This window comes from Podarcis liolepis (genome assembly GCF_965112155.1).
Source record: "Podarcis liolepis genome assembly, chromosome: 10".
NCBI classification, from domain to species: Eukaryota; Metazoa; Chordata; class Lepidosauria; order Squamata; family Lacertidae; genus Podarcis; species Podarcis liolepis.
Genome location: NC_139562.1, coordinates 67,865,831 through 67,881,112, shown reverse-complemented (window position 1 = coordinate 67,881,112; position 15,282 = coordinate 67,865,831). Strand labels below are relative to the sequence as shown.

The following is a 15,282-nucleotide window of genomic DNA, read 5'->3' as shown; positions in this document are numbered from 1 at the left end:
GAGCCTCGCAGGCACTGCAGAGGACACCACAAATATGATTTAGAATGCTGCGTGAGAGGCATGGGGCAATTTTTTTTTGGCATCACTGAAATTTGAGACCTCAAGGGCTGCCAACCACTGCAGGGTTGGCAAATCAACACTGACCGATATTGGTCCAGATCTGAGGGGTCTCGAATGGAACTTTAGCTGAAATTCCTAAAGGACCTGGGATGAGCATATATGCCAACCTTTCCACTCCTTAGACGTTACCGGATGAGGCCTTGCTCCACATCCCTTTACTGAGTGAAGTAAGACCAGCAGCACCCACGGCTGGAGGACATGCTCTGTATTAGCATGTCCCTGCATGCAAATGGCTAGTCAGGGGTCAGCAAACTTTTTCAGCAGGGGGCCGGTCCACTGTCCCTCAGACCTTGTGGGGGGCCGGACTATATGGGGGGGGCAGGAATGAATTCCTATCCCCCCACAAATAACCCAGAGATGCATTTTAAATAAAAGGACACATTCCTCTCATGTAAAAACATGCTGATTCCCCGGATTTAGAAGGCGACTGGGCCGGATCCGGCCCCCAGGCCTTAGTTTGCCTACCCGTGGGCTAGTGTCTATCTCATTACTTGCATTTGTGCATAAAAACAGAACCTTCTTATTCTCCTGTACTTTAAAGACACTTTAAATTTTCCCATTGTTTTCTGTTTTCATTTATCCAGTTGTTTCTATTGTCATGATATTCGAATTGCCTTAAGGAAGTTTTAGTTCTTTTTATTTGAAAAAAGGGAGCAATTAATACTTTATTTTAAAAAATCAGCAGGTTATGTCTTAAGTATTGTCCACTTCAGCCTAAATTTATAAATATCATTAAGGTTGCCTTCAAAAACACAAACTATAACTTCAGGTAAGCAATATTTTATATAGTTTTCTGGGAATCTTTCACTGGGATTGTTTAAAATGTTTCCCTCATATAAATTAGCTCTCATATCTTGGCCGTTTTTCTGTCTCTGTCCCAGCAGCAAAGCCTGTTCAGTAGAACATCACCTTATAGCAAAGCACAAAGAGATGGAAAGTGACAAAAAAAACCACAACAACCCAAAAGAATAAAACAAACAAAAACATTATTTCTAGTGGCATGGCCAATTCTCCCTTCACAGCAGTGGTAAGAAGCAATACTTTCCCTGGGGCACTCATCTTTTGTAACACCAGAGTCCTCTTTGCCAGACAAAGGGGAACCTGTTAACCCACTTGTCAGGGAACTGACATCGGAGCGAGAGGCGAAGGGGAGGCTCCCAGATGATGCTGGCGAAGGACCCAGCAGCAGGGGGAGAAACAGCTCAGTAGAGGGGGAAGCCAATCAGCGCAACACCAGGGATAAAGGGAGGCAGACGGGGGAAGTGGAGAGAGGGCTCCAGGACTCTTCACTGGACATCAGTGAGGAGAGCCCAGGTCCTCCGCTACCCACACCTTCCCTGCGCAGAAGACTCCCGCGCAGTGAGAGGAGGAGGAGACTGGGTGTCAAACAACTTTTATGTTGGAAGAGGTTCAAGAAACGCCCACTGACGGATTCTGCCAGTGACTGAGGCAGCCACGATGAGAAGGGGCTGTGCAGTCAGAAAGGTTTAACAAGGCAAATTAACCGAGAAAGGCACCAGTTTACGCACGAGTAACTCATACCTATTACACCACTGTATGCCAACATTCTTACTATAACCCAAGTTGCACCCCTCCCTCAAAGTTTTAAGGACACACAGAGTAGTTACAACCTTGATCCACATGAAGGGAGAGAAAGTCAGTGTTCATACATCATTCCTCCACTAGATTCACCATGAAAATATAACAAGGAACCAGTTATTATACATCAGATTCTCATACCTGGCATCTTTTTACAGTTTCTGTGAAAATGCAGTGTGACACAATCGATAACCAAAGCAAAGAAGCAACACAGCAAGGGTTGTGGTGCAGTTTGAAGGCTTAAATACACATTCATCAGAATCCTCGCAAGAAAGCAAAATATGAGAAACCACGCAAGGTGTAATTTCAGAAGCACCAATTCATGAAATAAACACAACTGGGAGGCTGCCACACCAGCCTCCACCAACCTGGTCCCTTCCAGATGTTTTCGACTATCATCCCATCATATCCAGCTGCCACAGTTGTGTCAGTAACAACTTTAACCAAACAACTAAGACTGAAAAAAATAGGCTAGGGTCTGGTTCACATGACAGCTGCACTGAGAAAAATGAGCCTTAATTACAGTGGTACCTCAGGTTAAGGGGATGCAGGTGGCGCTGTGGGTTAAACCACAGAGCCTAGGACTTGCTGATCAGAAGGTCGTGGTTCGAATCCCCACGATGGGGTGAGCTCCCGTTGCTTGGTCCCTGCTCTTCCCCCAACCTAGCAGTTCGAAAGCACGTCAAAGTGCAAGCAGATAAATAGGTACCACTCCAGCGGGAAGGTAAACGGCGTTTCCGTGCGCTGCTCTGGTTCGCCAGAAGCGGCTTAGTCATGCTGGCCACATGACCTGGAAGCTGTACGCCGGATCCCTCGGCCAATAAAGTGAGATGAGCGCCACAACCCCAGAGTCGGTCACGACTGGACCTAATGGTCAGGGGTCCCGTTATCTTTTTACCTTGGGTTAAGAACTTAATTCGTTCTGGAGGTCCATTCTTAACCTGAAACTGTTCTTAACCTGAGGTACCACTTTAGCTAATAGAGCCTCCCGCTGCCACCGCGCGATTTCTGTTCTCATCCTGAAACAAATTTCTTAACACGAGGTACTATTTCTGGGTTAGCAGAGTCTGTAACCTGAAGCGTCTGTAAACCAAGGTACAAGGGGGTGTGTGTAATTTTTTCTGGGCAAAAAGTATAACAGACACGAGGCCACCTCTGCGCTACAACAAAGCGGGTCAAACACCATGGTACGGTGTGATTTCAGGATCCCCAAACAACCAGCACCCAAGCCAGACAAATACCAGGGGATAACTGTAGAACACAATACACAATCCCATTCCAGAGTCCTGAAAAGGTTGTGCTACTTTATATTCAGTCCACCACTCTGCAAGCAGCTGATGCAGATTCTGGTCTTTCTCTCTTCCTACACTTACAGCCTGGAATCAACTTCAATACCACCTGTAAGACCTCACCCTTACTTACTTCAAACTCAACTTATGCCCCTTGTTTCAAAACCCTACCATAAAAAAGATGAAACATGCAAAACCGAAGTTCATCCTGTATTATTTTCCCACTTGATTCCCCCCCCCCCCGTTACCTTTGTGTCAGATTGCAGACCCCTTAGAGTCAACTTCTTCTTTGTGAAATGCCATATATATTTATCTATTTATAAAAGTATTTCTGTGCCACCATACTGTAAGATATTGGGGAAGGGAACAATGATAAAACATAAAACAGTATTAAAAACAATGTGAATTAAAGTAACTGGCTAATTAAAGAGCGGCAAATAATAATAATAATAATAATAATAATAATAATAATAATAATAATAATAATTTATTTATACCCCGCCCTTCCCGGTTCAAAAACCAGGCTCAGGGCGGCTAACAACAAATTTAAAACACTTTAAAACACTTAATTATAAAAGCAGCATAAAATATAGTATAAAAACATGAATAACAATAAAATTCAAAAATCAAAAGGCCTATCGGCACAGAAACCTATTCAAGAGATGCCTGGAAGTGAAAAGCAAGGATGCCTGCTGAATCTCTGCTAAAAGGTTAATGCCCAACTTCCGGCTGAAGCTAGTTGGGCCTCTGTAAGACGGAGAATAACCTGAAACTGGCCTGGCAACATATGGGCAGCCAATGTAAATGTTCTTGCAGAAGTGCCACATGCCGTCAGCCGTCTGCCCACACACTGCCAGCAGTCTAGTCACTGTAACAGCTGGAACTTCCAGAGAACATACAAAAACAGCAACTACCATTGCTACACCGAGTTGCCTAGGCGGGCAGAAGCAGCCACGGAGATAGGTCCAGAACAAGGTGCGTGTGATAAAAAAACGCTACTGGAAGCCCACATAAGACGTTACTGAAAAAGCAGGGTGCCAGAGCAGTCTATGCCATGGAAAGCTATGCCAGAGGCAGCCTGATAAACATATGGGTAAAGCTTATGCAAACAGTACCAAGGGAAGAAAAAGTTCATGTATTCAAGCTTCTGTATTAAAGATATGGCCAAATTAATTATCCATTTCCTGCCTCCACTGTGAACCAAAGCGGGAAGGAAAAGGCTCGTGTCATCACCCTCTCCCAATTATCACTTCCTCTGTCTTCCACATGCCGAGTTTGTACAAGGAAAATTGATGTATCCACGCAGGGATATTCCGTCAGGCCATGAGATACACAGCTGGGTCATCAGCAGCATATTTGGACATGACATCACCCATCTTATAATTTGAACAGGAGAATCAAGAGTGAATGTGTTGCATTCCCAGAGGACATTCCTTTTCCTAGATGGGCTACCTTCCCAGGTTGACAAGCCTCATCTGCCCCTCACTTCCTGCTACAGCACGTACAGAAACTAGCCCCTTGACCGTTGGACCCACTACTGGTCTTGTCCAAGCGATCCACTGGAGTTTGACTCTGCATGCAGGGCAAATCCCTAACTCACCGAGGGTTTGAGACCTATCAGCTAGCTTCATCTGGTTTATCCAGCTAGTAGAAGCCGTTCCCAGGGTACAGTGGTGCCTCGCAAGACGAAAAGAATCCGTTCTGTGATTCTCTTCGTCTAGCGGTTTTTTTCGTCTAGCGAAGCAAGCCCATTGAAGGATTAGCGGATTAGCGCTATTAGCGGCTTTTAGCGGCTTATCTGCTGATCGGATCAGCTGATAAGCGGCTTAGCGCTATTAGCGGCTTTTGGCGGCTTATCTGCTGATCGGATCAGCTGATAAGAGGCTTAGCGCTATTAGCGGCTTTTAGAGGCTTTTAGCGGCTTATCTGCTGATCGGATCAGCTGATAAGCTGCTTAGCGCTATTAGCTAAGCAGCTGATAAGCGGCTTAGCAGCTTAGAAAAAGGGGGGGGGGGGAAAGCCAGCAGGAACTCGCAAGAAATTGTCGTCTTGCGAAGCAAGCCCATAGGAGATTCATTTTGCGAAGCACCTCCAAAACGGAAAACTCTTTCGTCTAGCGAGTTTTCCGTCTTGCGAGGCATTCGTCTTGCAGGGCACCACTGTACAATGCTGTCGAATGAGCTTCGAGGAGCTACAGGTGAGAGCTGAGCACAGGGTAGGGACCAAAGGTGGATGAAATACCCCAGAAGAAGCACAACCTGTCCTCTACCAGAGGTACTACCCCTCTCCCAACACCCCATACACCTGTAAAGGCTGCAAGGAATAGCAGTAACCAACAGCAGCCACATGCAATATTTCAGACTTTACTTTCAGAGTTGTACAGGGTATTGTACTAATCATTTAGTAACCGATAGGCTATTCTGTGGCAATAGGGCAAGGCTTCACCATGCTTTGTGTCTTTCCACTGAAATCTATTTCCAACTATGTGATCATCAACCTTATAGGTAAAACAATCATATGCCATATAGGTAAAACACCTATATGTAAAAAACCACACGCCTTATAGGTGAAACAATTGTACGTCATAAATGAGACCTGGAATGAATTTTGTCTCAAAAGCAACAAAAATTAAAATAAGTTCCACTGGAAGGCAGCAACATATGAAGATAAACTGAATTTTCTCGCTGTAAAAGAAATCCAACATATTCTGTCTTATTAAAGTTTTGCTCAAGATGGACAAAGTAAAAGCTTGTGAACTGAACCAAAGTGTTCAATGAGCATGGAACCTTAAAAATATTTTCCTCCATCTATCACTAACTTTCAAATAGTGTGCTTTCATACCTAAATGTTAGGCTTCACTGACGACGACAACAACAACAACAACAACACTACTAATGGTTTAATTAGTAGAGGCGGAATTTGTATTTGATGGAATTTCTCTCCACATTTGTCTTCCATAAGCAATAGTGAACCTGTGGTCCTCCAGACACTGCTGGACTACAACTCCCATGATCCCAATTGATTGACCATGCTGGCTGGGGGTGATGTAAGTTGGGGACGCAACATTTGGAGGGCCACAGGTTTCCCACTCCTGCTTCATAGAATACAATTTCACATTCAGAAGGACACATTTCAAGTCTGCCAAACAAGCTGCATGTTCTTCAGTTGGGATGGGAAGGGAACCCATGGGTTATTCTGCAGAAATGGCGCAGGGGAGTTAAGATACACTAGCTGTTTACGTGAGAGTCTAATTTGTTTTGCTCAAAGTTAACAATGTAAGACAGAAGTGCCTAAAAGGCTCAACATGTCCTGGATATCTCTTTGTTCTCTGGAAATTTTGAGGGTTCTAACTTCAAGCATAAGAATTTTTTACTGCAAGCACAAGGATTCATCCATTCTCTCTCCCACATCCTTCACTGCTGAATGGAAATTTCTGTCTTCCTTTATCTTGCCCATTGGCCAACTATGCAACATCTATCTCAACAGATGCATAGTGAACACAGTAAGTAATAGGGAGGCCTGAGTTTTAACATGCCAAATTTTAATGAGTCACTACAGAGTAATCTATAGTTTGCATTTGTTGCACTGGAGGATCAGAGTTCTGGTTTCTTACATGGTGCTATAATAATCTTTCTTTTGCGGATTTTATTTTATAATAATCTCACACATTCACACTTAGCCATGATTTGCGCTATGTGCAAACCAACCAATACTCTGCAACAGGGAAAACCTAAATTTTCTTAAAGTAGCAGATGAAATAGTATTGTTCAAGAAAAAGGGAACGACAAAGAGCAATTATTCTGCTCAAGACTATTAGGGAAAGGAGACAGCCTCAGCCTCTAACTTCAAATAATGAGAATTTATTCACACAGTGTACTTGCATATTATAAGGGCCAGGTTGATCTTGGGAGATCTCGGTCCCCCAATAAATGACATGCAACATGCTGAAAAAATACATTAGACGTTTCCCTTCAACACAGAACTGAACTACTTTCTTCTTTTTCAAGATGTTTTACAAAGATCAATCAAGCTCTTCCAGCCTTGAAGAAGCCAGCAGGAGATGCCTATTTGGTTCCCCCACTCACAGCATCAAAGCCAACGAGCCAGTTTCTGCCACTCCAGACACAGAGGTTCAGTAACAATATCGGCGCTGAGTCAAAAGAATTTCTCAAGTGAAGTGCTACAAATACAGCAAATGCACAGCTAACCCTAACACTAATCCTAAATCATATCACCACTACCCTGCCTTACACTATGACGCGTATGCAAGGTTTCCTCGTATTGGTAAGCTTCATTCCAAAGAATCACCTAGGTGAGAAAGATTTCTTTTCATTCATGATCAAATCCCCTAACAACTAAAACCCACAAGCATCTGCTCCATATGCACTTACTAAAAGTATCGCTGCAAAACACCACAATGTAAGAGTTGATTCACACACCGTTGTGTGGCATAATGGCTAAGGGATGGGACACTCCTGAAACTTGTGAAGGCAACCCTAGACAACAAGTCATCGTTTTCAGCCTCCACCCCATCATCTAAAATATAGGAATAATACTGACAGACCTAACATGATTATAATGATTTATAAGGGCGCTTCCAGACTGCTGCCGTTTTCAGGTGGGATTCAATCACACCTAGAAATTCAGGTTACATGATTAAAGTTGATTCAGTGTTCTTGCAGAACAAATCCGTCTGTAGCCACCACCACCTCACTGGACTTTTTGCTGTAAGAAAAGTGACAGGGAAAAGAATTGGAAAGTGGGAAGATAACACTTACTTGACAGAACATTGTCTAACCTCTCTGAAAACAAATCAGAACAAATACTCAATAAATAGCCAACATCATCTAACCTCCCCACAAACCTTGTGCAAACAAATCAGTATGAAATGTTCAATAAGCGGGTCGTCTGGAGGCGACCTAAGATAACACTGTAAGGATTACAGGCAACTCCGAAGGACGAACGATCACACACATGCGCACAGCTCAGAACTCAGAAAGTAGCCCCAAAACATCATAAAGACGTCATGAAAAGGGATGGAGCAGGCTTACACACACAGAGGTCTGGAACAGAACCCCTTCACCAAACAAGGATTGCCTGTACTACAAAAACACTGAAAGTTCCCTTACACAAAGATCACTGTGCCTTCTTGGTCAGTACCGTCTGCGATGGTTCAGTTTGCATGTAATGCTAAGCCAAACTACGGCTTAGCTCCAGGTAACAAGACAAGGAGGGAGCAGCAAAGCAGTTGCAATTTTTTACTGTAACTACAGTGCGTGTGTTCATGCTTAGCCATGGTTTGGCTTAGTGGTACATGTGAACTGGACCACTGACATGATTTAAGGCATGATCTCTCCCAGCCTACCCTAAAGGTGCCAGGGAACAAACTTGGGAACAACTGTATGCAAAGCTCTCCCAACCAATGACCCTTCCTACTATTTTGAACATTTCAAAGTGCGATATACATGCCAAGTATCACTTTTTCCCGCATTGCAACTGACTGCAAAAGCTGCTCATGCAGGCAGTATACTCATGTGAATAGTGTTAACATCGGAAGTGGCACTTACAGAAGGTACATAGTGGCTTCTTCCCGGGAGCAGATGTGCAAGAAACAGGGAGTTGCTTTTCAATGAAGTAGCTACTGTAATCTTTTAGGAGCCATAGTTCCTCCACTATGACACTGCATATGGGAGTAGACCACTTACACACTCACAGTTATTTCCACATATTAGCCAGTCAGATTCTGTACAAACTGTTTTTCAACCACTGGGTGGTTTGAAGAGATTGCATGGGCAATGAATGCTATTGCACCGAAACAAGCAAATTTAGTGCACAGATTACGTTTGTATCAAAGAGACTTAAGCACACAGTGCTCTTGGGATGAGGTCTCTGTTCCCCAAGCTTTATTTCCCAAAAGAACAAGGCTCTGGATTCTTTAATGCAAGAAAAACATTTAATATTTAAATTATTATAATACATTTCAGTGTTGTGCAGCAACATATTTTAACAATATATTCAAGCACATGGTCTGCTTAAAAAACAACAACACCCAGTCAAGATACTACAGTACTTCAATTTTATGATAATTTAGGTGTTGTTTTAGTGTTCCTTTTTCCGTGGATTGTTTTTATATCCACCACTCAGAAATGCAAATAACTAAGTGGTATGTAAATGTCTTAAATAGATATTTTGAAAGGACTATTATATATAACCTGTTTGCGGTATAATTCTAATCAGAGCAACTCTTTACTAAAGCAGAACTGCGCAAGCCAGCCTATCCTTGCTCCCTAGACTGTACTGACAGCCAGTGGCGGAGCTTCAGGCGTGTGTCTCGGGGGCATTGCGCGCCGCCCACAAGGGCGTGGTGTTTGTCCTGGGGGCGTGGCGCCAAAGCGGGTGGGGGGACAGCTCCCCACACACTCCTCTTCCTCCGCCAGTGCTGACAGCCAAGCCCCATGGACCTCACACATTTGCTACCAAGTCAGAACTCTGAGCTCTAAGACTGACAGGCAGTGTCCCTTGTGGTGTGTGATAACATCAACGTACAAGAAGAAGCAAGAGCAGGAGGCATTATTCCGCGATCCTCCCAACCAACAGAATAACCACTACCACTTAGTAGGGCAGGGGTGGGGCAGCAAGGCTGCAAGGTTGAGGCTGCACAGGTGTGAGTACTGGACTGGCTCTGCCAGTGTGCTCGCAGAGCCCCAGTTTCACCCCACCACCTGCCTTACCCTGCCTCACTAAGTGGCAGCACAGCATTGCTCCTGAGCAGAAGGGACTACACAAAATACAGTGGAACCTTGTTTTGCAAACAGTCTGGTTTGCATACATTTTGGATTACAAACACGTCAAGTGTGTGTCCCTGTTTGCAAACTTTTTTTGGATTACAGCCCATTTTTTTTTGGATTATGAACATTTTTTTTTTTTTAGGCCCCATTGGCAAAAGCGTGCCTTGGGTTACAACCTGTTTTGGTTTACAAACAGACCTCCGGAACGGGTTATGGTTGTAAAGCAAGGTACCACTGTACTCCCTGCCACCTTCGAAATGGGTTTGTTACCCCAGACAGTGAAAAATAGCTAATGATGAAAGACAGCTGATGAGGAAGTCCTGTGCATGTTTATTCATAATTAAATCCCACTGTGTTCAAATAAATGTGCACCAGACCGCAGCCCAAGAATGTAAGCCAGTAGGTCCCTAGTCCAAGTGAAGGCAGTATTTCTCAGCATCCTACCACTTGCCAAATGAAGATATCCATAATAAAATGAAATCCTCAGTTCGCTGAGAACTGACGTGAAGTGTGCTCTAAAAGCACTTTATAGCTGCTTAATATCGCCGTAAGATCAAGATGTCAAATGGACAGCATCTGGTGCCGTTCTGGGATCTGGGGACCCGACCCCCAGAAACTGATATTACAGTAAGCTGTGAGATAAACTGCAAGATAGCCAAGCGAAGTTGCTCACCCATCCCGGTAGTATTTCTAGCTGTGTCTAGGCAGTCTTCTGCTACCCTTCTGATGCCGAGAGAGCCTAGTGCCACAATGGTAGACGCTAAGAGAGTACAAAAAGGGATGTGGGTGGTGCTGTGGTCTAAACCACAGAGAGTACAAAGAGTAGTTCTCAATTTGAAAGCCTCGCTTATCCAATACTGTAGATTAAAGTTATTCTCCAACCAAACAACAAGTATAACCAAAGCTCATTTTGACAACTGGACCTTCATGCACGCCATTCAACGGCTCAGCCTGAAGGCATGTTACTTTAGGAGGCAAATGCCGACAATGAGGTACCGTATTTTTCGCTCTATAACACGCACCCGACCATAACACGCCCGTAGTTTTTAGAGGAGGAAAATCCGTAGGCATGCCACCCGTAGGCATTCCCTCCATAACACGCACAGACATTTCCCCTTACTTTTTAGGAGGAAAAAAGTGAGTGTTATGGTGCAAAAAATACGGTACATCAACAGCTATGACGGTATCAGAAAACATGGCATTACTCTGCTCTCTCACACAGGATAAATGCTTAACATTGGTGTTGAGGGACCCCAGCAACAGAACTTTGCCAGCCAAACACTTTTCGTTCTCACATAGATTCCTTGGCTAAACTATTCAGGTACTAAATCAAGAATCAACATTTAAGCAAACCACAACCACAACCCCTTTTCAAAAAGCTGCCATCAGTTACAAACAATGAAAACAAGAGCCTGCAGGTTGCAGCAGATTATATTGTGCAGAAAGGAAACTTTTCAGTTTAGGCCCGACAAAGGGGGTGCCTAAAATAAGCTAGGAATATACTACAGCTAAAAGTAAACTTTTAATATGTTATGTTTACATCATAACAGGTTTAATTTGAATTTAGTAATTGCACTGTGTTTTAAAAGCATAAAGTTTCCACCTCCCTAAGAAATAACTATGGAGGGGCCAGTTTCATCGCAGAAGCAACAATATTTTTAGGGGAGCCATTACAGCAGAATGTGAGCCAAGGGCTTTTGCAATGTCAAGGAATATCCCTGGGGCGTACCTCTCAGTTCACTAGATTCATGCAGAAAAGCTGCTTCAGGAAGTAGCGCATCTTGAATGAACTCTACAACAAATATAAAAAAACACTACTGTTTTTAAAGACTCACGTCATACAGGAGCTGAAACTGCGGCAAGCTCAATGACCCTGTCTATATACAAACTAGTGCAAAATACATTCATCCACTAAGTTCTCGGTCTTCCCTTCTACTGTATTATCTCAGTTATCGAAATATTACATTAATCTTCATATTGAGGGTCATCAAGCAATTCAAAGCAGCCGCACAGCACACTTCCTGGGAAATAAGTTCAGTTAATATATGTGAGGATTTGAACAAGGAGACATATTTAACTCTATTTTTAAAATTGGAGAACATTTTTAGCCTGCAACGTTTATGCTACAGTTCAAGTGTCCTCCTATGGACCACACTACGGACCAGGTGGTTCTACAACGGAATTTTCTGAGGTACATCTGGAGGCAGTTATCGTGAGAGAATTTTCAGCTCAGTCTGATATAATTTGGGAGGGGGATTAATTTGAATTTATGATATATCCTGGCAACAGCAATATTACAAAATGTTATTAAAACCTAACTATCCCCCAAACGTATGCTTGTGATACTGAAAATAATTAATAATATTGGTCCTGGACTTGTGTTAAGATTTATTAGAAGCTGATGTATTTATACTTGGAGTTGAATTTTTCTTTCAAGGTAAATAATTATATATCCTAATCTGCTGGTGGAGCATTGCTGCCCCTTCCGAAAGCCTCCTAGTACCACAAAAACTCAAAAGGGTGTAATAGAGTTAATTTACTGTTCTTGGCTTCAGGGCAGATAAATGGCATGCGGTGTGCAAGCCTGGGAATGTAAGCCTCACAATATTTAATGGGGCTGACTCCCAGTTCAGCGCTAATAGAAATGTACCCTTAGAATGTCATCGTACGGACACCATCAGCAGAACTAAGATTATAATCCTTACCTGCATTTACCTGACAGGAAGCCCCACTAAATTCAAGAGGACTTGCTTTTGAGTAGGCACAATTAGATTTATAGCTTTACCTCTGAGTAAAAACACTTAAGAATATGCTGACAGGTGCCACTTAAAAAGCTTATTCTCACTCATTCCCACACGTCCACTTAAAACAAATAGCCCTTGCACAGCTCAGTAGAGTGGAAAAGGAGAAACCCCTGGCTCATTCTGCTTCTGTGCTTGGGCCAGAGTTCGCCACCTGCACCATCATGGCAGAATGAGCTATCCACCTTCAATGGTCCTGGAATCTACATGCCTGATCTTGATGAAGTTTTGTCTCAGCACATTAGTTAACAAGATCTAGCCATTAGCTTGTCCTATCAAGTTCCAAAAATACAGTGCTTTTCTACAACATACACACTAGTTAGTTTCAGTTCTGCTAAAAGAGTGTGTCAAACCCTTGCTCATGCCATCATGAACCCACGCAGCTTCTTCAATGTACATAAAATCTGACAAATGCTTGCTGATAAGTCTATGGATCACATTACAAAACAAATCTGTCAATAGGAACTGTCTGCAGTCATTAGTTCTTCCTTGATAGAAAGTATAGGCTTGTTTGCCAACTTCACTCACTCGTAAGTTGCACACATGCTCACAAACCTGGTGCCATATTAACAATTCTCTGAATTACAATTTATGTATGCTTCTTTACAAATGTCAAAAATGCTCATTTAGTTTGAAAAGTTGCCCAAAACTTAAATACTCACTATGCACTGCACCTCTGTGCACCAACAGCTTTATCATCATGAAAATCAAAGCTTATGTTGAACATTGATCCAACATCTGGTTATTATGACAGACCTGTTTTCAGCAACACTAGAAGTAAAACTATGTGATTGTTTGATTCAGCTGTTGCCTTTTCAGCTACAGAATAAGTTAGTAAAAAGAATATGAAAAGCTGACTAGCCTGGATGCAGATGAGCAGATATAAGTGTGTACCTACTTGCATATTTAAAACACAGCACTGTCTCAAATTAATAATGGGATAGCCAGTTTCTTATAAAACAAAAGCTGAAGAGAACCATGCAAGTACTGAATATTCATACATGGAACTATCTCAACACATAGGCCCAGTAAGCCTTGTTTGTGGTTAGATTCAATAGCATCCACATGGTTGTGACGCCCCAGCCATACTTGGCAAAACAAAAACAAAAAACCCCTGAGCTCTCTAACCAGAGCCAAGCGGAGAGCAAGGTACAATAACATATGGTCAGACCCCTGGCCCCTTCCTTACCTTCTTTATTAAGCCTCATCACCTCCCTGCTTTTTCCACCCTCTTTTCCAGCATCTTCTAGCTCTATACCTGCAGAAGAGAAGCAAAAGTCAAGGGAGAGCAGAGGCAGAGGCCGCTGTATCCGACGAGAGCGCTAAAGAGTTAAAGGGTGCTCCGCTAGCCAGCGGCTGCAAAAAGGCAAGATGCAACAATCGCTGCATCTGCCAGGCAGGAGCATCCATCCCCCGGGCAGCCTTCAACCAGGCACCAAGCATCCTTCCTGCCTCCTCATTCCGCACCCTGGCCCAGATCGCCCCCCCAACCCCCTCCCCAAATGCAACGGCATTCTCCTGCCCCTCCCCCCGTCCCTCTGACAGCCAGCCACCCAGACAGCATCTTCCTCCTCTCCTGCAGCCGGAGGAGCCCAGCAGGACAGTACCGGCCGGGCACAGCGCACCACCCGCACACATGGGTGGGTGGGTCTCCATGCAACTGGGTGACGGGGGCGGGAGCAAACCCCAGTGCCATGGGGGTCTGTGCAATGCAAGGCAAGTGCAATGCATTGGGTCGGTGGTGTGCTGGGGGAGAAGAGGCGGCAGGGCATGCAAGCTCCCTCCCTCCCTCGCTCGCTCGCATCCACCCCGCTGGGCTGCATCGCATGTGCGTGTCCGGGGAGAGGGGCGCCTCGGTTGCCCCCCACCCCACCCGCCGCCCCGCCTGGCCGGTCCTTGTGTGCGGCGGGCGCCCTTACTGTGCGGGGGGGCGGCGCAATGCGTGTGCGGAAGGGCGGCCTCCCGGACCCAGGCGGCCCAGGGCTGGCCCAGGAACGCCTCGGGACTGGGCACGGGCCGCTCCAGGGCCGCCATGGCGCCGCCGCCGCCGCCGCTCCTCCGGCAAGAGTCTTCCTCCTCCTCCTCCTCTTCCTCCGTCTCCTCCTCCGCGCCGCTCCTGCCGCCGCCGCCGCTCCTCCTCCCTCCTCCTCCTCCTGGCTGCTTCTTCTTCCCCCGTTCCCTTCGGCACAGGCGAGCGAGGAGCCAGCGAGCGAGACACGGGGTTCGAGAACGCCGCACGTCATCCTCGGGACGTTCCGCCGCCCACACGGGGGTAGTGTCAGCCCTGGCTTTCCCTATCAGATCGGGCTCCCCGGCCGCCGCCGCCGCCGCCGCGCAGGCGCCGTGCGAGGAGGCGAAGCCGCTGCCCTGAAGAGGGCCGCCTCCTCCCGCCCGAGTCCGCGAGGAGGGGAGGCGCGACCAGAAAGGGGGCCGCCGCCGCCGCTCGGGGGCGTGGGGAAGCTGGGGGGGGGGCGCTGCAACCGACCCACGTAGTCCAGTGACCAGAAGACCCCCGGTCGGGCCTCGGGGATGAGAGGAGGCGCCGGCTGGACTCTTTCCCTCAGCCGCCGCCGCCTCAGGTGGCTCCGCTTCGGAGACCGCGCTGAGGGGAAGAGGCTCGGAGAAACGAATTCGGGTGACAGAGAGCAAGGGGGGGAGGGGAGGGTCGTGGACGGGCGAGGCTGC

General features: G+C 45.5%; 1 protein-coding gene across 6 annotated transcripts in view; it reads right to left on the bottom strand.

Annotated features, from left to right (window-relative positions):
• The window catches only part of ATXN7L1 (ataxin 7 like 1), a 70,398-nt gene extending 55,532 nt beyond the window's left edge, over positions 1-14,866 (bottom strand). For 2 of the 6 annotated variants that reach the window (XM_083463942.1, XM_083463944.1), the window contains exons 1-2: positions 14,517-14,863; positions 13,787-13,855 (exon numbers count right to left, since the gene is read on the bottom strand). In XM_083463942.1, the coding sequence (XP_083320068.1) occupies positions 13,787-13,855; positions 14,517-14,631 (184 nt within the window). In that variant the 5' untranslated portion in view covers positions 14,632-14,863. Of the gene's footprint in view, positions 1-11,525; positions 11,589-13,786; positions 13,856-14,516 lie in introns of all 6 variants that reach the window. The other 4 variants (XM_083463939.1, XM_083463941.1, XM_083463940.1 and 1 more) reach the window with 4 other exon arrangements.
• Between the last annotated feature and the right edge of the window lie 416 nt (positions 14,867-15,282).